Source organism: Danio rerio, chromosome 18 (genome assembly GCF_052040795.2).
Source record: "Danio rerio strain M-AB ecotype USA chromosome 18, GRCz13ab, whole genome shotgun sequence".
Lineage (NCBI taxonomy): Eukaryota > Metazoa > Chordata > Actinopteri > Cypriniformes > Danionidae > Danio > Danio rerio.
The window spans coordinates 7,343,016-7,369,387 of NC_141038.1; the positions used below are offsets into that span (position 1 = coordinate 7,343,016).

Sequence of the window (26,372 nt, forward strand, 5' to 3'; positions counted from 1 at the left end):
TTTTGACAGGATTTATTTGCCAGGGGTCAAACTCAGAAAATAAATTCCCCAGGTATGTGTTTTCCAATATTTTTCGCTCACTATGATGGCTTGCTAGGTGTTTGTTTAGAATGGTATTAGGTTTTTAACCCTTTAACTGTCTGCTCTACTAAATGGTGGACCATAATTTGGTCATTTTAAGTAATGACTGTTAAATAATAATGGTTAAAGTTAAGGGTTAACACACACATCATTGTTGGCTTGCAAAATAATCAAACAAACAATCCTGTTGCACTACTACACTTGATTTGGGTCTTTTTTTTATTGTAAAACAAAACATGTTCAATGAGCATCTGAAACATTTTATCCTTCAAAAAATAAAGACGATTTAGCACTCAAACGTTTGATTTTCATTATCATTTCATTACAAATAAATTGGTCTTACACTTCATATTTTCAGATTTTTATATGTGTATACGTATTAATTCAGGTACTTTTACCATAAACTGACATATCAACCATTTGGTAGAGGCTGATATTTTAGAAATGATGGGATGTGTTAAAAAATGCATTGAGTGTGTTAACTAGCAACAAGAAATGCAATCCAACATTTTATTTCTTGGTGGGGCAGTTAAAGTGTTAAAAGTGTTAAAATGAGATGGTGCTCTGGTGATGCGTTTAAAAACTGCCGGACCCTATAAAACATCCGCTATTACTAGGGTATTTTGAGTCGAGAGGCAGTGTCAAGTTATATATTCAGCCGCTGATAAGATGTTAAGTGTTTGGTCTAATGTTTTGCTGTGTAACCATTAAACCAGTTCCGTGAGAATCATGCTGTCCATCAGCACGACTGTGTCTGCGTGGCATCTTAAGTGTTTCTGAACCTTTAGTCTCACAGTCACCGCACTTTTAATACTGCTCTCTTTGTGCCACTTTTAAAAGGAGGGTTAATGCACTGCGGCAGAAACGGGATCTCTTCCGTGAAGAGGTGAGTATACCTAAGAGAAAGCGACAAGGGACAGACTGGAGTAACCACACACACACACACACACACACACACATATGCACTCACAAATACTGAGATACACACTCAGGGCTGACAAAGCTGCCTTTGTGGCGTTTACACAAATGCTAAAGCCACTGAAAGCTCCTGTCCCAAATGTGTACAGTGGCCAAACCATGTGAGGCAACGCCAAGTCAAGTTCACCAACATGGCTTAGTGGCTAGACATGGTATTGTTGTCTCTATACTATACATATACTAATATTCATTCATTCAATTATTCATTTTCCTTCAGCTTAGTCCCTTTAGTTAAAAGGGGTCCACATCACAGCAGAATGAACCGCCAACTTATCCAACATATGTTTTACATAGCGGATGCCCTTCCAGGTGCAATCCAGTACTGGGAAACACCCATACACACACATACACTACAGCCAATTTAGCTTATAGCGCATGTGTTTGGACTGTGGGGGGAACCAACTCCACAAAGAATTAAGAAAATTTAAATACATATTATTTTATATATATATATATATATATATATATATATATATATATATATATATATATATATATATATATATATATAATATAAAAATATTATATAAAAATAAATATTATATAAATATATATATATATAAAATAGATTTTTTTAGCATATAAACATGCACAATGTTTTATTTACAATATAAGGGAATAATAGAAAGCTAAATAAATATTTTGCTCATAAATAAAGTTTTAAAATAAGCATTTTCTAGACAATCAGTTCTTCAAAGAATTTTCGGTGAAAAAGGTGGGCTTCGAATTGAAAAAGGTTGGGAACCCCTGCTCTACAAGACATAGAAAATATCACTTTGCAAATTATACAGTACACAAATTATCTAAACATTTGCATAATTTTGAACACATACGTTTTATATATTCATATACATGTTATATATAAAAAAATTAAATAATAAACTTATGTAACCTCTTAAATAGAGACTAAACTGAAGGAAAATTAATAAATTTATATAATTCAGATCACGGGCTAAGCAATGTAGAGTTTGGTTTGGTGGAGATTATACGTCATTAAAAACCCAAATACTTTATATTATTATACTAATACTGCATTTCTTTTTTTCTCTGCAGACCCTTAGTGCAGTGCTCTCTGATTCAGCTCTGCCGCGAAGAGTTCTTCATAATTATACAGCAAGAGATGCATCAACAGGTATTGTAAACACACACAGATTAACTGTTTACTATTGTATGTAGAGTTATTCACACACATGAACTTACTATATAAAAATCATGTTACAGTCAGCCTCATTGTACAAACAGAATTCATGGTTACACTTTCTTTTTATGGTCCGTTTGTTGAATTTAAGTTACATTGCAACTGATTCTCATTAGATTATAAGTAGACTGTTAGGTTGGGGTTAGGGTTAGTGTAAGTTGACATGTACTTGCAAAGTTTCTTATAGTCAGTTAAATGTCTGTTGAAGGAGCAGAATCAAGAGATATTAAGCAGACAGTCTACCAATACTCAAATGGACTATCAAAATAAAGTGTTATCATATTCATACATTAAGGTTTGTGCACTTTAATGTGAAGATATTAATGTGGCTATTTTGATAAAAGCAAATCTACTCTGTGGGGTTCCTCAGGGGTCCATTCTTGGACCACTACTATTTCTTATTTATACAAATGATTTATCAAATGTTTCGAATACACTTCTCAAGTAATGTTTGCCCATGATATAACCTTAGTTCTTTCTCATCCAAATTTTAATTGGTTATTAATAACACAAATTATAGTATAATTGCTTATGCAAACTGGTTTAACATAAATAAATTATCTTTAAATACTAAAAAATCAAGTTTCGTTATTTGTAGTGGGTGACACGGTGGCTCAGTGGTTAGCTCTGTCACCTCACAGCAAGAAGGTCGCTGCTTCGAGCCCTAGCTGGGTCAGTTGGCATTTCTGTGTAGAGTTTGCATGTTCTCCCCGTGTTGTCGTGGGGTTCCTTTAGGTGCTCCGGTTTTCCCCACTGTCCAAACACATGCGCTATAGGTGAATTGAATATACTAAATTGGCCTTAGTGTATGATTGTGAATGAGAGTGTCTGGATGTTTCCCAGTACTGGGTTTCAGGAAGGGCATCCGCTGTGTAAAACATATGCTGAATAACTTGGCAGTTCATTCTGCTGTGTTGACCACTGATAAATAAAGAGCCTAAGGAAAATGAATGAATGAATGAATGATTATTTGTAGTGGTAAAAGTCGTAACCTACAGATTGAGCTAAAATTGAGTCTATTGCAGTAACTCAAGTGGCAACTACAAAATTTTAGGAAGTTTTTATTGATGAGAATTTTAGTTAGAGGGAACATACAGATTTTGTTGGCAGAAAATTTATAAAAATCAACAGGTATATTAAGGATGGTTAGGCTTCTTTTTACTACAAAATGTTTTCTTACACTGTATTACAGTGCGTCCGGAAAATATCCATACTGCTTTCACATTTTTTTTATGCTACAGCCTTATTTTAAAATGGATTAAATTAATTTATTTCTTTAAAATTCTACACATAATACCCCATTATGACAATGTGAAAAAAGATACTTTGAAATTGTTGCAAATTTATTAAAGATCAAAAACCTGAAAAATCACATGTACATCAGTATTCACAGCCTTTGTCGTGAAGCTCTAAATTAAGCTTAAGTACATTCTGTTTCCACTGATCATTTTTGAGATGTTTCAGCAGCTTAACTGGAGTTCAGCTGTGGTCAATTCAGTTGATTGAACATGATTTGAGAAGGCATACACTTGTGTATATAAATCTCCAGGGCTGACAGTGAATGTCAAAGCACAAACCAAGCATGAAGACAAAGGAACTGTCTGTAGACCTCCGAGACAGGATTGTCTCGAGGCACAAGTCTGGGGAAGGTTACAGAAAAAGTTCTGCTGCTCTGAAAGTTACAATGAGCACAGTGGCCTCCATCTTCCATAAGTGGAAGATATTTGGAACCACCGGGACTCTTCCTAAGGCTGACCGGCAATCTAAGCTGAGTGATTAGGGGAGAAGGGCCTTAGTCTGGGAGGTCATCAATAACCCAGTGGTCACTCTGTCTGAGCTCCAGTGTTCTTCTGTGGGGAGAGGAGAACCTTACAAAAGCAAAACCATCTGTACAGAAATCCACCAATCAGGTGGTAGAGTGTATGGTAGAGTGGCCAGATGGAAGCCACTACTTGGTAAAGGGCACATCGCAGTCCTCCTGGAATTTCCCAAAAGGCATCTGAAACAAAATTCTCTGGTCAGATGAGACTAAAATTGAACTCTTTGGAGTGAATGTCAGGCATTACGTTTTTAGAAAACCAGGCACCGCTTATCAGCAGGCTAATACCATTTCCTACAGTGAAGCATGGTGGTGGCAGCATCATGCTGTGGGGATGTTTTTACAGGAAGAGTATTTCACGATAGAGGGAAAGATGAATGCAGCAATGTACAGAGACATCCTGAATGAAAACCTGCTTCAGAGTGCTCTTGACCTCAGACTGGGGCAACGGTTCATCTTCCAGCAGGACAATGACCCATAGCACACCGCTAAAATATCAATGTAGTGGCTTCACAACAACTCGGTGAATGTCCTTGAGTGGCCCAGCCAGAGCCCAGACGTAAATTCTATTGAACATTTCTGGAGAGATCAGAAAACGGCTGTACACCGTCGCGTCCCATCCAACCTGATAGAGCTTGAGAGGTACTGCAAAGAGGAATGGGCTAAATTCCCAAAGACAGGTTCGCCAAGCTTGTGGCATTAGATTTAAAAAGACTTGAGGCTGTAATTGCTGCCGAAGGTAAAAAGTGAAGCACTATTTTGAAGATTGATTAATTAAAGCATAAGTAGATAACTGACCAATCAGTAGGCTATGAATGAATATTCAGCTTTTGCAACTAGTTAAAATGTCGAATCATACATATTTTAAGTAAATAAATCAGCTTTAAAATTGTGGTTTGAATCATCTTTGAATCATCTGAACAGGTCAATCTCTTTAAGTTTTTTTATCACACAAACAGGCTGCTCTCTAACCAACTTAATTTACCTTAAATTACTCAGAAAAATAATAGACATATTAAACTGTTAAATAGTTTTTCCCTACAAATTAAATGACAAGCAGAGAGACATTCTCATAAGTAACTCGCATGACATCATTATGAGAAACACAGATTTGTTCGTCTTCAACCAATTTTATGATTTTAGGCTGAAAATCCTCTCTGGCCAGAGCACTTCAACAACATGTCCACCGATGTTTAAGAAGTAGGTCAGTAGATGGAGAGTACTGTAGATGCTCTTTGTGTTGCTGTTCAGAAGCATTCGACCACATCCGTGTCTACATTACAAAAGCAATCCAGTCAAGTGTGTTTTCAACTAGTTCCTGAAGCGGACAATAGCTGGAAACGTTTCTGTCCCCGTTTACACCTGTGTCTAGTTTTCTCTACTTGTGATCACATCAACAAAAACACACCTTTGTACAGTTCAGTACTATTCCAAAGCAAAAGAAAATCTGTACAAAAACACTGGGGCTCTACATCTTCTGTGCATGGCCTGCAGTTTCAGTAGTATTACTAATGCTTTTAAAATGTGTCTTTTGTGTTTGTTGTAGAATATTGTGGGTGTCTTAATGGTGGCTGGTGCCAGGACGAAGGACGCTGTGATTGTGCTCAATTCCAGGGTCTCGGTGATCGCTGTCAAATCAGTAAGAAATGCACACAATCTTGTACAGCTACCTTTATGAGGACTTTCTATAGATGTAATTATTTTTATGTTGTATAATATACCCCCCTACCCCAGTGGTTCATAAATATTTTTTGGTCATGCTCCCCTTTTAACCCATAAAAAATTCTGGCATCCAATATCTCCTGGCTGTCCTATCACTTACTAAGAAATAATTCTACTAAAGTATCAACCCAGGCTCATTCTGAAAATGTAGTCCCGTGGATGTTTCTGGAGACAGCGAAATACGTCCCAGGAGGTACGTATTTTTGCAGTTTTTGTTTTCGCGAATCCACAAGAGGCTGCTGTGTGCGCTTTTTCGTATCTCAAATGTCTCTTGTGGGTGTCGTTTGCACCTGCGCTGTTCTCGTGTAAACCTACCAGAGGCCGCTGTCTGACTGAATAATTCACTTGTGCGACTGGCCAATCGGCTGACCCACCCTCCTCCTTCCCTAAACCCAACCAATTTTACCGATTGACCTGCCCACCCGCTTACTTCCCTAAACCCAACCAACAATTTACAAAAGCCATCTAGAAAAATAAAAGCCCTCGTGGGATTTTTTTTTTACCAAATTTTTAAATTTCACCACGTTCTCACCCTGTTATGAACTCTTTCACTTTACTTTTTGGATTCTGTTTTTGTCTTACCTGATTTCTATAACCGCTCTTCCCTTGACTCAAACCTGGTCGTCGTGGTCAAGTCCTCTCTGCGTCTTAAGTTTGGCGACGTACACGATGAGCTGACTGGACAAACTGGTTGCAGCGGAAAAACCCTTCACACAGAGGAAAGCAGTCAGCTGGTAAGCGCAAAAGGAAACAGCGTCATACCGCCCCATAGCGTTCGCTTCAAAAAATGAAATGCAGCCATACGTACCACCTGGGACATATTTCGCAGTCTCCAGAAACGTCCACGGGAATACGTTTTCAGAATGAGCCTGGGTTGCAACCTATATGACAACTATATGATGTCACTTGAAAAATAAAAAAGAAAGAGTAACATAAAATTAACAATAAAAGGGAAAAAATAATCTTCATTAGCAAATATTTGCCTTGTTCACATTTAATGTTAAGATGCGTTTTTGTCATTCCAGTCACAATTTTTGAGCTTGTCTGCTTTCAACCGTATTTAAAGGCGGTTAGAAATGCATTTGACCAGATTGCTTTAACCCCAACTCAACCCCTAAAACCAATCCTCACAGCAAGCAATCTGCATCTATATATTCAAAATGTGATTTTTCTGAGTGATTTATAAGCCATTTTTCTCATCAGGACCAAAACAATTTCCCCACAAGATCAAAATTTAGTTTATGATGGGGTAATTAGCTGCCAGCAATGTTAGGAATTCAAAGCACACACACTTGTATACATGGTTTATAGGAACACGCCATAGTCATAATTTATTTATTTATTTATTTATTTATTTATTTATATAGTAATTACTTATTATATGAACCTACCCCTCTCCTACTTCTAAACTCAACCTTTAAAGGAAACAATCAGCATCTTTACATTTTCTAAATACTCCATTCTGTGTGATTTATTAGCCATTTTCCTCATCAGGACCTAAATAATGTCCCCACAAGGTCAGAATTTACTTGTTCTTGTGGGATAATTAGGTGCCAACAACGTAAGGAATACAAGGCACACAAACACCCCCACACACACACTTGTATATATGGTTTACAGGGACACTCCATAGCCGTATGTTATTTTATATGATGAAATAACTACCTATTATATGGACCTATCCCACCCCTACTACTAAACTCAACCCTCAAAGGATATAAAGTAATAACTAAGTTATAAGACATTATACAACTTTGCATAACTGTAAACCACATAAACCTGTATACACACACACACACACACACACACACACACACACACACACACACACACACACACACACACACACACACACACACACACACACACACACTTGTATACATGGTTTACAGGGACACTCCATATGCGTATATTATTTTATATTGTTAAAACCACTTATTATATGAACCTACCCCACTCCTACTACTAAACTCAACCGTTAAAGGAAACAATTAGCATTTTTACATTTTCTAAATATTCAATTCTGTGTGATTTATGAGCCATTTTCCCTCATCAGGACCAAAATAAAGTCCCCACAAGGTCAAAAATTACTTGTTCTTGTGGGGTAATTAGGTGCCAACAACGTAAGGAATACAAGGCACACAAACACCCACACACATACTTGTAGATATGGTTTACAGGGACACTCTAAAGCCGTAATTTATTTCATACGGTTAAAAAATGACTTATTATATGGACCTACCCCGTCCCTACTACTAAACTCAAGCCTCAAACGAAACCTGTGGAAACATTTTAATTTCAAAAGACCTTATAAAGTATGATTTTAAGCGTTTTGAATTAAAGGGACATGAGGTTAATAAAGTAAAACTAGGTTATACCTATGTCATTATACAACTTTGCGTTCCTGTAAACCACATAAACATGTAAACACACACTTGTATGCATGATTTACAGGCACACTCCATAGCCATAATTTATTATATTTTGTAAAACCCCTTATTATATGAACCTACCCCACACCTACTACTAAGCTCAACCCTCAAAGGAAACAATCTGCATCTTTACATTTTCAAAATACTCCATTATGTGTGATTTATGAGCCATGTTCCTCATCAGGACCAAAACAATGTCCCCACAAGGTCAGAACTTACCTGTTGTGGAGCAATTAGGTTCCAACAATGTAAGGAATACAAGGCACACACACACACACACACACTAGTATACATGGTTTACAGGGACATTCCATAGGCGTAATTTATTTTATATTGTTAAAACCACTTATTATATGGCCCTACCCCACCTACTAAACTCAACTCTCCTTATAAACCTCATAAACCTGTATACACACACACACACACGCACACAGGTTATATTGAATTCAAAATGAAGCCTGCCTCCATGTAATTATAGTGCGGCTCGGTCTGATATTATCATCTGCCACCCAGTGCTGACCATTAAATGTGGATGAAGGAAGCCTGAATTTAATTACTAGAATTCTAACTGCATTGCTCACTGGTTCCAGTTAATCTTTGACTATTTCATATACTGCATTTGGTAGCATTGGATTACAGACGTGCTGGGAGCAGATTGCTTGTCACAAAGAGCTCCAGTATGGGTGTTTAATTAACCAAGAGCTATAAAGTCAGGCAGCCGGTGTGACCAACAGAATAACAGGCTGCTACAGTACATATGCAGTATCGATTATATAAGCGACACTGATTACGTGCTCAATGCGTTAGTGATGAAAGGGGACACAAATATTGGATTAACTGAAAAAGACAACCAGAAAGAAATATGATGGAGGGAAAAATGGTTTATGCTTTTTTTTTGTACAAGTTCCCAACCATGGTCAGGACAGGGATGGCATTTGCCGTTCATGGGGTCAGCATCATTTTGAGACTTTTGATGGAATGTATTACTACTACCCTGGAAGCTGTTCGTATATCCTGGCCAAAGACTGCCATTCCTCAGAGCCACAGTATACGGTTTGGGTGAGTTAAAGCTGCACCAGAACACACACAAACACACATCTCTGCTAGTCATACATGTTCTTTTATGTTATCTAAAGTTATTTGTTTTATTTGTGTTTGGTAGGTTCATAACAGTCGTTCGTGTAGAGGTTCAGTATATTCATGTCCACGTAGCCTAAGTCTGTTCTTCCCAAATGAAGAGGAAATCTATATTAGTGGCTATCAGGTGCTCAAGGGTGGACACAGGTGAGTTTGGACAAACTGTTCTTCTTTTTTTGTTTGTTTTTGACTTCAGTTTAGATTAAAATGATGAAAAATCAACTTAGAAAATATGTTTAATGCAGAGGAAGTGTGTTTGTGCAACGCATAATGGCAAATAATCAAGTGGAAAAAAGTGGAAGTGGAAATCTAATAGATGTCTATAGTCAATGTTTAGATGTCTATTAGACATCTTCTAGGGATTCTCAACCGGTGGGCTGCGGCCCACTAGTGGGCCTCAGTGATCCTGCAGGTGGGCTGCGAGATGGCTTAAAATTAACTTAAATATTATAATATAATTATTTGATTTCATTTTTAAATATGTCATATTAAAATGGTCCGAGTAATGGTATTTCCCGCTTTCTGTGATTGAATAAGCTAATTGAGACTCTGTGTAAAAACAGCCTCACTGTTAAATGCAGACAGGCTTAAATTTCCAACCGCTGCACTTCAGTTATATAAATCAGACCTTCACGCAAATGTAAAGATAACAATTATTAGAGTTATAATAACCAGCTCACGTGTGCCTCGATCACATTCGCAACTCGTACTGTATCGGAGTCGCACAAGTCCATTGATTCACAAACTATGCGTGCTCTCTTTGTGTGAACACTTTAAAATATCTGCTGAGTTGTCCAAATTAACGTCCTGTGAGTGTTTTATAACTGACACACGCCCATACAGAGGAATCCAGTGAGACTCGGTGGTGTTTCAGTGAACAGCTGTTCACTGTTCCTGTCTGCGAACTCCAATAATGTCCAGCTACAAACCAAACCGCCTTCAGATTTTCAGAACAGGCTTTGTTTCGAAAAAAATGTAGGTTGTTTTTATGGTTTTTATATTTATTTGTAATGGATGTGAATAGCAGATTAATAGATGAATAGTAGTCAGTCTAATTCAAAGCAACTGCAGTTTTTTTTTGCTGTCTCCTGTTGTCCTGTCAGGTTCATTTACTAAAGAAAAGGCCCAAATACTCTGCAATTATAAAATAATAACTAAAATAAAGAATTCAGGAGCTTTGAACATGTCTGTGCGCTTTTTTAAATATTAAAATATATATTGTTATATTTTACATTATATATATTGTTCGTTTTTTTATTATTATTAAAATGATGTAGAAAAATAAAAGAATAATAGAAGGCAAAAGAAATGTTTTCCTGATTAATAAAGCCTTAAAATAAGCATTTTCTCTAGATAATCAGTTTGGACCTTCAAAAAATGTTCAGAGCGTATTGTTTGCTGAATATAAAATATATAGTAATAAATAGTGTTTTAAAAGAAATTTAAATATGAAATAAACACATTATTTTGTATATTATTTTACTGTAATTTACATTTACTCATATAGCAGATACTTTTATCCAAAGTTACAAAAAAAATTACCAAATTAAAAATAAAAAAACAGCAGCCTCCAACTTGTTGTTAATGCTGGAATAATTAATGACTAATGATTAATATATTCATTTAGCAGATGGTTTTATTAGCACAAATGAGGATAATAGAAGCCCTTTATTAGCCCTACCTGGAAATTACAAAAATGCTTTTCTAATGTTAAAGTGCTGTTTAACAGAGCAAAAAATTATTCCTGTGTTTCCTACTACATTTTTCTTATGGAGAAAGTCTTGTTTTTTTATATTGAGTGAAATAAAACTAATAAAGGTTTGACTACACATAAGGGTGAGTGAATGGCGAGTAAACATTTTATAGATAATTTAGGTACAATATCCCTTTAAGATTTTTTTTTTCTGTAATAGACAACTGTTGTCTAATTACATACCTAATTAACCTTGGTAAACCTTTAAATTGGCTATTAAGCTTAATACTAGTTTCTTGCAAATAACTTGCAGCAGGAAAAATAAGTATTGAACACGTCGTGTTTTTTCCTTGGAATAAAATTTGTAAAGGAGCTGTTGACATGGAATTGAACCAGATTTTGGTAAAAATCCAAACAACACAAACATAACAATAAAACAAAACAAAAAATCTGATAATAAGTTATGTGTAATGATGGAATGACAAGGGGAAAGTGCTGAACTACTGAAATGTATTTAGTACTTATTATACTGTAAAAGGCTTTTTTAATGATGTCAGCTTAAAGACGCCTCTCATATGGAGAATGAAGGCACATGCATTATTCAGGTGTGAATTTTCCTCTGACTTCAACAGAGTGTCAAATTCTTGATGGTTCTGTGGGTCTCGTCTATCAACTCTGATCTTTATTTTGTATTTTCTATTGAATTAAAGTTAGGTGACTGGCTGGGCCGTTCTACAGCTTGATTTTCTTTCTCTGAAAGTATTTGAGAGCTTCCTTGGCTGTGTTTTGGATCATTGTCCTGCTGAAATGTGCACTCAGGTTTTATCTTCATCCTCCTGCTAATGCAGATGTTGGACAGAAGCAGCTAATGTTAATTAATACTGATGAAGATCAGAGGGTTGCTGAAGAACTACTGAGAGATTTCAGCTGCTGTCTGGGCTTTCACTGCCTTTCTTCACCTCCCTTTCTTCATGTGTTCAATACTTTTTCCCTGTGTCATTTCCTTTTTATTACACATATCTTCGTTTGTAAACTAATAAGTTTTGTTTTCTTTGCATATATGGATTTATTTGCTTGTTACCAACATTCGGGGAAAATCACAAGTCAACAAAGCCTTTAGAAATATATTTTCTGAGAAAAATGGTGAAGTGTACAATATGTATTTTTCCTGCTCTATATTGTGAAAAATATTTACAGTGCTGAAAATTTTATTGACTGTCATAATGGCAAAAACAAACAAAAAAATCATTTGAAATTAGTTATTAAAATTATTATGTTTCAATGTGTGTTGAAAAAGTCTTTCTATGTTCAAAAGCAAATAATAATAAAATAATAAAAGAAAAAAAGAAAATTAAAAGGGCTCATAATTTTGTCTTAAACAATAGATGCTGTGACAAACAGGATGAGTGGATACATTTTTCTAGAGAACATTTTACCATTTTGGTCATTGTCATTTTAGGTCACGATGATAATCAAATATGAAATAATTCCCTCGCCAAGGCATTTTAATATAAAATATAATCATACTTGTCTTGTATGTGTGTTTTCTGTGCATGCACACAGGCTGAGTCTTCCCCAGACGGTGCGTAATGTTTTCATCGAGCGCTTGGCTGACTATATCCTGGTGAAGAGCACATTTGGCTTCTCTCTAGCATGGGACGGGGGCTCTGGAGTCTACCTCAAAATGACCGAAGCGCACAAAGGAAGGCCTTGTGGTCTGTGTGGAAACTATAATGATGACGGATCAGATGATCTCAGCAGCAGCCGCGGTGAGACAAACAGGCCCGCACACACAATTATCATCTCAGTCAACTCACTCAGGACAATTACATCAAAACTGAGCAGAGCTGCATGCCGAGTCTGAACATACTGTTGTGTAGTTAGAGATGGATTGTAACATTTTAGGAACATGTTAAAGAGTTAATTCACCCCAAAAATGACTATTATGTTGTTAATTACACAGCCGCATGTCGTTCTATAACCCTGCAGGTAATTTAATGTGTATTTATATAGCGCATTTATTGTGTGTGGCCATACACCCAAAGTGCTTCACAATCATGAGGGGGTCTCTCCACACCACCACCAGTGTGCAGAGCAATGGGGACAGGAGAACAAAGTCATGGAATCAGGCTGCCAAAAGAATGCTCCATATTCACAGCTGAAGCCCGCGCACTACTTTTATCATTGGAGTTTATAGAAAATATTATACAAAACATTTACTCATATAGCAGATACTTTTATCCAAAGTTACAAAAAAAATTACCAAATTAAAAAAACAAAAAAAAAACAGCAGCCTCCAACTTATTGTTAATGCTGGAATAATTAATGACTAATGATTAATATATTCATTTAGAAGATGGTTTTATTAGCACAAATGAGGATAATAGAAGCCCTTTATTAGCCCTACCTGGAAATTACAAAAATGCTTTTCTAATGTTAAAGTGCTGTTTAACAGAGCAAGAATTTTTTTTAGTGTTTCCTACTACATTTTTCTTATGGAGAAAGTCTTGTTTTTTTATATTGAGTGTAATAAAACTAATAAAGGTTTGACTACACATGAGGGTGAGTAAATGGCGAGTAAATATTTTCCAGATAATTTAGGTACAATATCCCTTTAAGATTTTTTTTTTCTGTAATAGACAACTGTTGTCTAATTACATACCTAATTAACCTAGGTAAACCTTTAAATTTGCCATTAAGCTTAATACTAGTTTCTTGCAAATAACTTGCAGCAGGGAAAATAAGTATTGAACACGTCGTGTTTTTTCCTGGTAATAAAATTTCTAAAGGAGCTGTTGACATGGAATTGAACCAGATTTTGGTAAAAATCCAAACAACACAAACATAACAATAAAATAAAACAAAAAATCTGTTAATAAGTTATGTGTAATAATGGAATGACAAGGGGAAAGTGCTCCATATTCACAGCTGAAGCCCACGCACTACTTTTATCATTGGAGTTTATAGAAAATATTATACAAAACAAAAGAAAACCATTATTTTTACAGACTCTAAATCATGCCTTCAACAGATGGAATCTTCAAAGAGAGATCATCCTTTGATTGAAAATATTTTAACTCAAGTTCACCACCTACAAAACAAATTTTACCATATCATTTTTTTGCTGGATACCAGGACATGTTGGTCTTTCAGGGAATGAACGAGCGGATGCAGCTGCTAAAGCTGCTCTAAAACAAGCTGTAAACAACTGTCAAACTTCTCCATCTGAGATGAGACCTTTTATTAATAATTACATTTTAAATTAAAGCTGCAAGCAGCGATGATAGGGACCTCGCACCCGGGCTCACCGCCGCCCTGTGGCCTCAGGATGACAGAGAACAGCAAACAATAATATTTTAAGCCGATATATATAAAGAAGGCGAGAAAATCATAGATTTATGCCAAACTTCCTCCTGTCAGCATGTGGCGCTATGACTGTGACTCAAGATTGGCATGTAGATGCCTTCAGTAGAGGAATCTTATCAAACATGTGAAGTTTCAGGCAGGTCAGACGTTGTTTGGCTGAGTTATAAGCCAAACTTCCTGTTGCCAGCAGGTGGAGCTTTCACTGTCTTAATGTTGGTATGTTGATGTCTTCAGAAGAGGAATTTAATCAACCATGTAAAGTTTCAGGCAGATTAGACATTGTGGGGCTGAGTTATAAGCAAAACTACCTTCTGCCAGCAGATGGCGCTATGACAGCCTCAATATTGTTATGTAGATGTGTTCAGAAGAGGACTTTTATCCACCATGTTAGGTTTCACGTTGATCGGACATTGTGTGGTTGAGTTACAAGCCAAAATTCCTTCCGTCACTAGGTGGCGCTAAGACTGAATCAATATTGTTATGGGGATGTGTTCAGGAGTGGACTTTTATCAACCATGTGAAGTTTCAGGCTGATCGGACATTGTGTGGTTGAGTTATAAGGACTTCATGTTCCATGGCGAAGCGTTGAGGTTTGTCATGCCACCACAGACACGCCCCTCTGCAAAAACTCTAGATCTTCACAATATATTATCGCTAGAGCTTTCAGATAACACCACCCAAATTTGGTGCTGATACGATAAAATTTGTGGGAGGAGTTTGTTACACTGTAAAACATGTCATTTCCTGTGGCCAGCAGGTGGCGCTATATCTGTATCTGCATATCGGCATGTAAACATGTTTAGGTCAGGACTCTTATCAAACGTGTGAATTTTAAGGCAGATCGGATAATGCATGTCTGAGTTATAACGACTTCCTGTTTTGTGGCGAGTCATCAAAGTTTGCGAGGCCGCCACGGACACGCCCATCGACAAAAAACTCTAGAGCTTCGCAATTTCACATTGACAAGGCCTTTAGATGACAAAACCTCATTTTGGTGTTGATCGGATAAAATCCCTAGGAGGAGTTCGTTAAAATGCAATGCCTAAAAATAGCAAAAACGCCACTCTTTTGCAGCAGGAAATTAAAAATATCCGACTTCCTGTTGGGTTTGAGATATGGCTTCAAGAGACTTTTTCGTATGTTTTGACGTGTTTGAGGTGTGTGCCAATTTCCGTGCATGTGCGTCATTCGTGGATCGGGGGCTCGTCCGTTTAATTTTTCTAGGTGGCGCTATCGAGTCGGTTTGCCACGCCCACTTCAATATTGTTATTGGGATATGTTCAGGAGAGGAATTTGATTAACCATGTGAAGTTTCAGGCAGATCGGACATTGTGTGGTTGAGTTATAAGGACTTTCTGTTCCATGGCGAAGCGTTGAGGTTTGTCATGCCGCCACGGACACACCCCTCTGTGAAAACTCTAGATCTTCACAATATATCATCGCTAGAGCTTTCTGATAACGCCACCCAATTTTGGTGTTGATACGAAAAAATTTGTGGGAGGAGTTTGTTACTCGGTAAATCATGTAATTTCCTGTGGCCAGCAGGTGGCGCTATAACTGTGTCTGGATATTGGCATGTAAACGTGTTCAGGTCAGGACTCTTATCAAGCGTGTGAATTTTGAGGCAGATCTGATAATGCATGCTCGAGTTATAACGACTTCCTGTTTTGTGGCGAATCGTCAAAGTTTGCGAGGCCGCCAGGGACACGCCCATCGACGAAAACTCTAAAGCTTCGCAATTTAACATCGCCAAGGCCTTTAGAAGACAAAACCCAATTTTGGTGTCGATCGGATAAAATCCCTAGGAGGAGTTCGTTAAAATACAACGCCTGGAAATGGCAAAAACGCCACTTTTTCGCCGCAGGAAGTTAAAAATATCCGACTTCCTGTTGGGTTTGCGATATGGCTCCAAGAGACTTTTTCGTATGTTTTGGCATGTTTGAGGTGTGTGCCGATTTTCGTGCATGTGCGTGATTCATATATCGGGGGCTCATCCGTTTAATTTTTCTAGGTGGCGCTGTCGAGTCATTTTGCCACGCCCACTTCCGTGACCCATGATAAACGTAAATTTTCGCCACTTCTGAGGCGTGTGCAAAGTTGCGTGAGTTTTCGGGCATGTTTAGCCCCTCAAAACCGCGATTCATTCCGCGGAAGAAGAAGAAGAATAATAATAAACGGAGCAATTCCAATAGGGCCTTGCACCGTTTGGTGCTCGGTCCCTAATAAGTGGCAAGAGGAGTGGGATACTCTGGAAAACAATAAATTACAAGAAATCCAGCCTGAAATTACACACAGAGGTATAAGACATTTTAAGAAACGAGCTGATCGAGTAATTCTTACCAGATGTCGTATTGGACATACAAGATTAACACATAACTTTTTACTTAAAGATGAAGACCCTACCCAATGTTTACACTGTAAAACCCCATGGACTGTAAAACACATTTTACTGGACTGCCCTGCTTTTAATGACTCCAGAAAGACTTTTTATGATGAGAACTCTCTTAAGGACTCCAGAAAAAGTATTAGAACTTTTAACATGTATTAAGCAGAAAAATCTTATTTAAATTGTATATTCAATTATTTATATTTTACTGTTGATGTTTGTTAATTACTGAAATGCTCTTGCCATGAAAATAGCCTTAGTAGCTGACATGGCAATAAATAAATAAATAATGAATGAATGAATGACCAGTGTGCAGCATCCACTTGGATGATGCGACAGCTGCCACTGGACAACAACGGCGCCAGTGCGCTCACCACACACCAGTTATTGGTGGAGTGGAGAGACAATGATAGAGCCAATTTAGTGGATGGGGATGATTGGGAGGCCATGATCGTAAGGGCTGATAGAAGGACTTTGGCCAGGACACTGGGGTTACACCGCTGCTCTTTCACGAGAAGTGCCATGGGATTTTTAATGACCCCAGAAAGTCAGGACCTCAGTTTAACGTCTTATCTGCAAGACGGCGCATACTGACAGTGTATTGTCCCCTTCACTTTTACTGAGGCATAAGGACTCACGCAGGTTGAGCACCCCCTCCTGGCCTCACTAACACCACTTCCAATAGGAACCTAGTTTTTCCCCATGTGGTCTCCCATCCAGGTACTGACCAGGCTCAGCCCAGCGTAGCTTCAGTGAGTAACAGGTCTTGGGCTGCAGGGTGATGTGGCTGTGGCTAACAGAGGTAACACTTTACAAGAGCAGTACATGAATTATGACATACTAATATGTAAATTAAACGCCACTTAACCAATAATGAGTTAAGGCATGAGCTAATCAAGAGCTAATTTTAACTACAACATGAATAATGGCTAAATTAATTAGTTTTTAGTTCAAGTTTGTTAATTTTAATGTATTAAATAACACTTTAGCTTTAGATAAATGTAACTAACTCAAACTCACAACCTGTAAATGTGTAATCCTTATGGCATGACCTTACTTGGAGGGTAACTTTAGCTTTTACTCATTCTTAACAACTCATGAACTCCTCTGTTTAAACGTGACAGTTATGCACGTCCATCTAGTGCGTGTTTACATTAAAAAACAATAGAAAAGTGAACAGTTTAAATGAGCAATGAGTTAATAATAATGTTCAAAAATGAACTAAAAACTAACTAAGGTAGCCATTATTAGTAGTAATTAACATATTAGTAGTTACGGTCAGTACATCATTATTTCGTAATAAAGTAATGTTTAGTTTACATATTAGTATATCATGCTGGCAGCTAGCTCTCTGCAACTCTCACTAATCGCCCACTGAAGCTAGGCAGGCCTGCGCCTGGTCAGTACCTGGATGGGAGACCACATGGGAAAGCTAGGTGGGGGAAACCAGAGACCAGCAAGGGGGCGCCCAACCTGCGGTCTGTGTGTGTCCTAATGCCCCAGTATAGTGACGGGGACTCTATGCTGCTCAGTGAGTGCCATCTTTCAGATGAGACCTTAAACTGAGGTCCTGACTCTCTGTGGTCGGTAAAAATACCAGGATATCCTTCGATAAAGAGTAAGGGTTAAAATTTGCCCACTAGCCTCTGTCCATCATGGCCTCCTAACCCTCTCCATATCATAATTGGCTTCATCACTCTGTCTCCTCTCCACCTATCAGCTAGTGTGGTGTGCAGTCTCGCGCAAAATGGCTGCCGTTGCGTCATTCTGGTGGATGCTGCACGCTTGTGGTGGATGAGGAGATTCCCCCCTGTGCACTTTGAGTGCCCAGAAAAGTGTTATATAAATGTAAGGAATTATTATTATTATTATTATTTATTATTATTATTTATTATTGTTGTTGTTCTTGTTCTCTTATTGTAAAGTGTTACTCCTTAGGAAAAGACATTTTTAAATAAAATCAGAGTGCTCCCTCATCCTCCATGTACTGCAATGGTTGCAAGTCCAGAAAACTATCAAAACACTTCCTCAAAACAAACCATATGCTTTGTGGCATATACCAGTGGCTCAATAGTAATATAATTTAACAAAAAAAAGAGCTTTTGTCTTGTGTCTAGACCAAATATTAACAAAATTCTTAAATCAAGCAGCATTTTAAAGACAAATAAACATTTTTGTCTTGTTTTCAGAAATAAACAAGTCGTTTTTTAAGCACGTTTTCCCCTTAAAACAAACTAAATAATCTGCCGCTTGAGTAAACAAAATAAACTTTGTAGATTATTTTACTTACCCCACTGGCAGATTATTTAGCTTGTTTTAAGGAGAAACTCACATTATTTTGGCATGTTTTTTTTTTCCTGAAAACATTTGCGATAAAAATGACTAATTTTGTGGTGGTAATTCCCAGAAATTTGCAGACAATTTAGCGATTAATATATTAAAAGAAAGCTTCTTTATTTTAATCTCTTGTCAAGACAATATCTAAAACAGAAGGGATTAAGCCAAAGGAAGGATGTATAACTCTTATTTTTATCCACGATCTTACTTTCTCTCAGATTTCACTCCTCGGAGCATCTGACATGTACCTCACTCAGGACATGCATTAGGGCTTCCTCTAATTTAATACACCGAAACACGAATTACAGTAAAACTCGTCAATGGCAGGGAAGCGTTGTCTCTTGTTAACTGCTGGAAAAGAGTTAAACTAAAACATTTATTGATTTTACACATGCCATAATAACAGACATAGATGTAAAGCACAAATAATGTCCTTCAATTCAGCAACGTCCAGCGGCTGTCATTCTTGAACCAATCTCCATCATTGTAAGCTGCTTGCTGTTCTGTCTGTTTCATTGCTCCGATTTGTTTGCTCAAACCTTTTTTTGCAGTCTAAAGTGCGTGAAATGCACACAACGCCCAATTCGTGCCAAAGGATGTCTAGTCCAACCTTTGCATGCATTGACTTCACATGTAATTCACTTACTGCACAGGCTGCAAAACAATTCAGCCCCCCCTTCCATGTAATGTTAGGATTGTTAGGGAGCAATTGAGACGTCGTTTTTCGAGAGACACTCAAATACATCATGTGCGCTGCGTATACATCCTCTGTAAGTCATGTAAAACAATTAAATGTAAGCTGAAATAAATATAATTTTATTATATGGTTTGAAATTGAATGATTTATGAGATTATTTACATTTTTGCAATATTTTTGCGTTTAATTAATAATTTTGCACGTGAACACATGCGATATTCTGATATTGAGGATAAAAAAAATGTTGAATAAAGTCATTATTTTTTGTATTTATGTGTGCACATGGTTTTCCGTAGCTTGATAACATTTCAATTCAACCACTGAAGGCATATAGTCTGTTTGAGGATGTTTTTTGGTATTTTTCTGAGCGACCATTGCTGTCTGTGTAGGACAAGGGAGCTCTTGGATTTCTTCTAAAATATCTTCATTTGTGATTTAAAGATAAACGAAAATCTCAGGGGATTGGAACAACATGAGAGCGAGTAATAAAAAACATTGTTTTCATTCAAATTTGAGCATTCAAAATTTTGTCACATGGTCCTGCAAAAGGGATAAATAAACATTGATAAAGCTAGCTATTCCTCCATATTTAAATTTTCTGTATTGAGAAGTCACTTTTCGATCCTTTTTTGGTCTCACACATTCACATGATGCTATTTCCCATGCTCAAGCTTTGGAACGCAGCGACATGCGAAACTTGTTGCACAAGCTTACGTTTGCAGTCTGCCGCATTCACATGCATATGAATGAAAATCTCTGGGGTGAATTGTCCAGTCTGACTGCAACTTAACAGTGATCAAATCTGAGTTCCTTATGGTATCTTTATTGCTGTGGAATTTTTGTTGTTGTCAGGGATCGTCTCTGATGACATTGCTGAATTTGGGAACAGCTGGGCAGTAGATTTGCCCCAGGAGAGACCCTGTCCTGAGGTTGATGAGGATTTCCCTGGACCGTGCTCATCAGAGTCTGATATGGACGTAAGTTTCTATGCACGTGATAGGCTTTAATGGTGATAAATGTGTTAGTTTAAAGAAGACGTATTATGAGAATCTGACTTATTCTGTATTTAAGTGCTATAACTGAGTCTGTGGTGGATCTACAACCTCAAAACAGAAAAATTTGGGGCAGTATGTGGAGCTCAAATAGAAAAAAGAAAGTAGTGATTTCTATATTTACTTTGACTTGTATTTCAGACAATACAACAAACATAATTGAATGTTTTCCTCATGATTTGTATTGTTTTTTAGTTTAATATTTTTTTTCTAAATAAATATTTACTCCAATTTTGGTTCTTGCAACACATCAAAAAAAGTTGGAACAGGAGCAGTTTAGGGCTAGTGTTCGGGTAAATTGGTTAGATAATGATGTGATTTGAAACAGGTGATGTCAACAGGTGATTGTAATTATTATTTGGTACAAAAGCAGCATCCAAGAACTGTCCAGCCCTTTAGTTCATACAACCCAGCAACTTTTTGTGATTAGGAAGGAGGATCTTACTATAGATTACGGTCTCTTATAACAACGGTTTGATTGAGCTGCTGCCTTAAAGCTACAGTTCACCCTAAAAAGGAATTTTTTTTTGCCATCGTTTACCTATACTTGCTCCAAACCTGTATGAGTTTTTTTTCTGACACAAACGAAAATATACTGAAGTATGTTGGGGAAATTGGCATCCATAAGGTGTGTCCCAAATTGCATACTTATGCACTATTCTATGCTATTTTATTGTAAAAATAGTCATATCCACACTGAAAAATAATAAGTGCACTTTAATTATCTGGATGATGCACTCAATCAAATGGTAAAGAAGTGTCTAATGATTTACACTTTTATTATTATTATTATTATTATTATTATTATTATTTGCAAAAAAACTATTGACAAGTTTTTAGCAATATTTGGTTACAATACAGAATATGAATTGCATTGTCAATGAAAAAATAAATCAATAAAATAAAAGATAAATGAATAAAAAACATGGTTTAAACTTGAAGTTAAGACATTTAAGAATCAATTGCAGTATATAAACTGAAGTCATTACAAAAATGAAATGGTTCTGTTTGCTTATTTTTAGAAAATAAATATAAATATATTTATAAATATATAAGATTTGTGTATTCTTGTTGAACATTCTAAAAAAAAAAAAAAAGCTTCGATCACATAGCGGAAGGGGCAGAGATATCCGGTTTACATGTTGGATAACTTTATTTTGGACTGTGAAAGCAAAATTTTCCTATGAGAGTGATTATAGCGCCTCCCGATGGTGAATGCGGTTATACTCGTGCAGGTATTATTTGGCACTTTGGTCATTTATTTCACCAATTTGTCAAACGTCATCAGGGAATCGGTTTGAATTTCCGCTTAGTAAATATAACATTAGTGTTCCATTTGGGACAATACTATATACATATACTATGCTGTTGAGCGTGTAAGTGCATAAGTGTATATTGTGCCATTTGGGACGCAGCTATAGGATTTGTTCCTATGGAAGTCAGTGGCTGTGTTTTTTTTTCCAACAATCTTAAATGTATCTTCCTTTGTGTTCAACAGAAGGAGTTCATGAAAGTTTAGAAACACTTGTGTAAATTAAAATCTGCACATTTATTTTTTGTAAACTGCCATGGTATACTAGTTGCTAACGTTCAAGCAGGACATGCTAACTGTTCTGTCGCGTGCAGGGTGCATAGGTGAGCACAGTCATTTCTGTTTACTTCCTGTAGCAGCTGGAGATTTACTATGATGAATGTACCGACAAAACCCTGAAGTTTTAGGTTGAAACAATATTGCAGTGGGATTTTAGGAAATGAAGGAAATGTGCTGAAGAATTTTACAGTATATGTGGCTCAGTGTTTAGCACTGTCGCCTCATAGCAAGAAGATGACTGGTTCGCGTCCTGGCTGGGACAGTTGGCATTTCTGTGTGGAGTTTGCATGTTCTCCCCATTGGCGTAGGTTTCCTCCGAGTGCTGTTGTTTCCCCCACTGTACAACGGCATGCGCTATAGGTGAATTGGATGTCCTAAATTGGCCACAGTGTATGAGTGTGTGAATATGTGAGTGTGTATAGGTTTTTACCAGTACTGGGTTGCAGCTAGAAGTGCATCTGCTGTGTAAAACAAATGCTGGAATAGTTGGTGGTTCATTCCACTGTGAGACCCCTAATAAATAGGGGACTAAGCCGAAGGAGAATGAATGAATGAAGGAATGCGTGAATGAATATTTTACAGTGTAATTCTTCACCAATGAGGGTCAGAATAGCTGTAGACTCCACCCTCTTGAGGAAAGCAGCAGTACATTTGCAATAGGGACACAATTTGACAAGCTATATTAAATGATTTGTGGGTCATTTCACAGACATATTCTGGGGACATCAGAGATTTATTTTTTCTCTTATGAAAGCGGTGATATGTCTTCTTTAAAACAGAAGTTTTATAAATGTGTCAGGCCTGTTTTTCTGCGACTCTTCAATCTGTAAAATGTGAAAATGGCGTCAGATTTAGCAACTTTGCTTGTTTGTGTGTTCTCCGAACAGGACGCCATTGAGAAGTGCAGTGCATTGCTTTTCTTCCCTTTCATCTCCTGCCATGAGAACATTGACCCAAATCCATTTGTTGTCAGCTGTGTTTCGGACATGTGTGTGTAAGTCAAGTGTGGTGCTTTTGTCTAAATGCTAACCAAAGTTAAACCCTTCTGAAAAAAACAAAACAAAAGCTAATCTTGGATTAAGCTTTTGTAGCTGGCTGGTCTCTAAACCACACTAAAACGTACTGACCAAAACATTTGACAAAAAGGTTTCATTAGTTAATGTATTGACTGACCTGAACTAACAATGAACAATACTTGTGGAGCATTTATTAATCATAGTTCAACATTTACTAATGCTTTGTAAACATCCAAATTCATGCTTGTTAGCATCAGTTAATGCACCGTGAGTTAACAACTGTATTTTCATTAACTAATGTTGACTAACATGAACACATACTGTAATAAAGGGTGTTTGTTCATTTTAATGAGTGCTTATACAAGCTTATTGTAAAGTGTTGCCCTTTTTCACATTTGGACTTGATTTTTAAAATACATTTACTTTTCATTTTAATTAGTTTCATTTTAGTGATTTTTATAACTGTAGTCATATTTTCTTTTGAATTTTACTACTTTTTTGTATATACAGCTTTGAAAAAAAAAATGCAAGTATTTGCTTAAATCATCAGAATCAACACTCTCCGGCCACTTTATTAGGTACACCTATCCAACTGCTCGTTGACAAATTTCTAATCAGCCAATCACATGACAGCAACTCCGCGCATGTAGACATGGTCAAGACGATCTGCTGCAGTTCAAACCGAGCATCAGAATGGAAAGAAAGGTGATTTTAGAGACTTTTAATGTGGCATGCTTCTTGGTGCCAGACTGCTGGTCTGAGTATTTCAGAACCTGCTGATATACTGGGATTTTCACACACAACCATCTCTAGGGTTTACAGAGAATGGTCCGAAAAAAAAAATATCGAGTAAGTGGCAGTTCTCTGGGCACAAACGCCTTGTTGAGGTCAGAGGAGAATGGCCAGACTGGTTCCAGCTGATAGAAAGGCGACAGTAACTCAAATAAGCACTCGTTACAACCGAGGTCTGCAGAAGAGCATCTCTGAATGCACAACACGTCCAACCTTGAGGCAGATGGGCTACAGCAGCAGAAGACCACACCGGGTACCACTCTTGTCAGTTAAGAACAGGAAACTGAGGCTATAATTCACACAGGCTCACCAAAATTGGTTAATAGAAGATTGTAAAAACGTTGCCTGGTCTGATGAGTCTCATTCAGACAGTAGGATCAGAATTTAGTGTCAACAACATGAAAGCATGGATCCATCCTGCCTTGTATCAAGGGTTCAGGCTGGTGGTGGTGGTGTAATGGTGTGAGGGATATTTTCTTGGCACACTTTGGGCCCATAATACCAATTGAGCATCGTGTCAACACCACAGCCTACCCGAATATTGTTGCTGACCATGTCCATCCCTTTATGACCACAGTGTACCCATCTTCTGATGACTAATTCCAGCAGGATAACACGACTTGTCATAAAGCATGAATCATCTCAAATTGGTTTATTGAACATGACAATGAGTTCATTGTACTCAAATGGCCTCCACAGTCACCATATCAAAATCCAATAGAGCACCTTTGGGATGTGGTGGAACGGGAGATTCTCATCATGGATGTGCAGCCGACAAATCTGCAGTAACTGCGTGATGCTATCATGTCAATATGGACCAAAATCTCTGAGGAATATTTCCAGTACCTTGATCTATGCCACAAAGGATTAAGGCTCTTCTGAGGGCAAAAGGGGGTCCAATCCGATACTAGTAAGGTGTACCTAATAAAGTGGCTGGTAAGTGTAGTTGATTGCACAAAATGAACAGTGAAAATGTAGACTAATTTTAGACTAATTTTATAGAATAAAAGTAGTACTGTCTGCCAAAATTGAACGTTTCTGTTTTGCACATTTATGATTTTAAGTAGATTTTAACAAGAAATGTCATTTTCTCTCCTTCTCCCTTGAGGTTTTCTCCCTTGCCTATTTCCAGCATTCCACACCTCCCAATTCCAACAGGATTACGTTAATTATAGTAATGAAAATACCTTGCATATGGCACAAGCTCCAGAAGGAGTGTTTGTGAATACATGGGGTCTATATGCATGCGTGTTTGTGTGTGTGTGTGTGTGTGTGTATGTGCGCGTGCGTGCGTGCGCATGCATGTGTGCTTGTCTTGTAATCATAATAGAGAGAGAGAGAGAGAGTGTGTGTGTGTGTGCACGTGTTGTCTGTATTGATTACAGTGATGAAATATCTGCTGGAGTTTATGAACAGATTCTGACTCTACTGCTGATTGAAGAGGTAGTGAGCGGATCAGATTGCAAGAGCAAAGTTGAGCTCGCAGCTGTTCTTACTGGACTATATCACCATGCAAAAAAAAAAAACCCAAAACTAATTATAATAGTAATGTAGTTGCTGCATTGACTTTTCTGGTATGTTCTTTTCTACGTTTTGTGTGCATTAATTTTATTTAGTTTTATTTCCAGATCAGATGACGAGGAAACATTTTGTCGGACTCTGGTTGAGTACACCAGGGCTTGTTCTCATGTGGGATATCCTGTCAGAGAATGGAGGGACAGTTTTCCTACATGCGGTCAGTCAGATTTCATGTCATCAATAGGTTGGCCAGACATCCCATTTAAAAAATAAATAAATAAAAACTTTGTCTTGTAATTTATTCATTCATTTATTTTCCCTCGGATTAGTCCATTATTTATCAGGGGCTGCCACAGCGGAATGAAACGCCAACTATTCTGGCATATGCTTTACGCAGCGGATGCCCTTTCAGCTGCAACCCAGTACTGGGTAACACCCATACACTCTTGCATTCACACTAATACACTACGGCCGATGTTGTTTACCCAATTCTCCTATACTACATGTGCTTGGACTGTAAGGGAAACTGGAGCACCTAGAGGAAACCCACGCCAACA

The 26,372-nt window shown here is 37.4% G+C and overlaps 1 protein-coding gene across 5 annotated transcripts in view; it reads left to right on the forward strand.

Moving 5' to 3' along the window:
• otogl (otogelin-like) overlaps window positions 1–26,372 on the forward strand; it is a 110,592-nt gene that overhangs the window by 1,556 nt on the left and 82,664 nt on the right. For 2 of the 5 annotated variants that reach the window (XM_087292753.1, XM_087292755.1), the window contains exons 2-11: window positions 10–52; window positions 922–967; window positions 2,113–2,191; window positions 5,623–5,715; window positions 9,135–9,289; window positions 9,393–9,514; window positions 12,624–12,829; window positions 20,699–20,823; window positions 23,377–23,483; window positions 25,926–26,032. In XM_087292753.1, the coding sequence (XP_087148879.1) occupies window positions 10–52; window positions 922–967; window positions 2,113–2,191; window positions 5,623–5,715; window positions 9,135–9,289; window positions 9,393–9,514; window positions 12,624–12,829; window positions 20,699–20,823; window positions 23,377–23,483; window positions 25,926–26,032 (1,083 nt within the window). Of the gene's footprint in view, window positions 1–9; window positions 53–921; window positions 968–2,112; window positions 2,192–5,622; window positions 5,716–9,134; window positions 9,290–9,392; window positions 9,515–12,623; window positions 12,830–20,698; window positions 20,824–21,290; window positions 21,527–23,376; window positions 23,484–25,913; window positions 26,033–26,372 lie in introns of those variants that run through there. The other 3 variants (XM_087292754.1, XM_087292756.1, XM_087292757.1) reach the window with 3 other exon arrangements.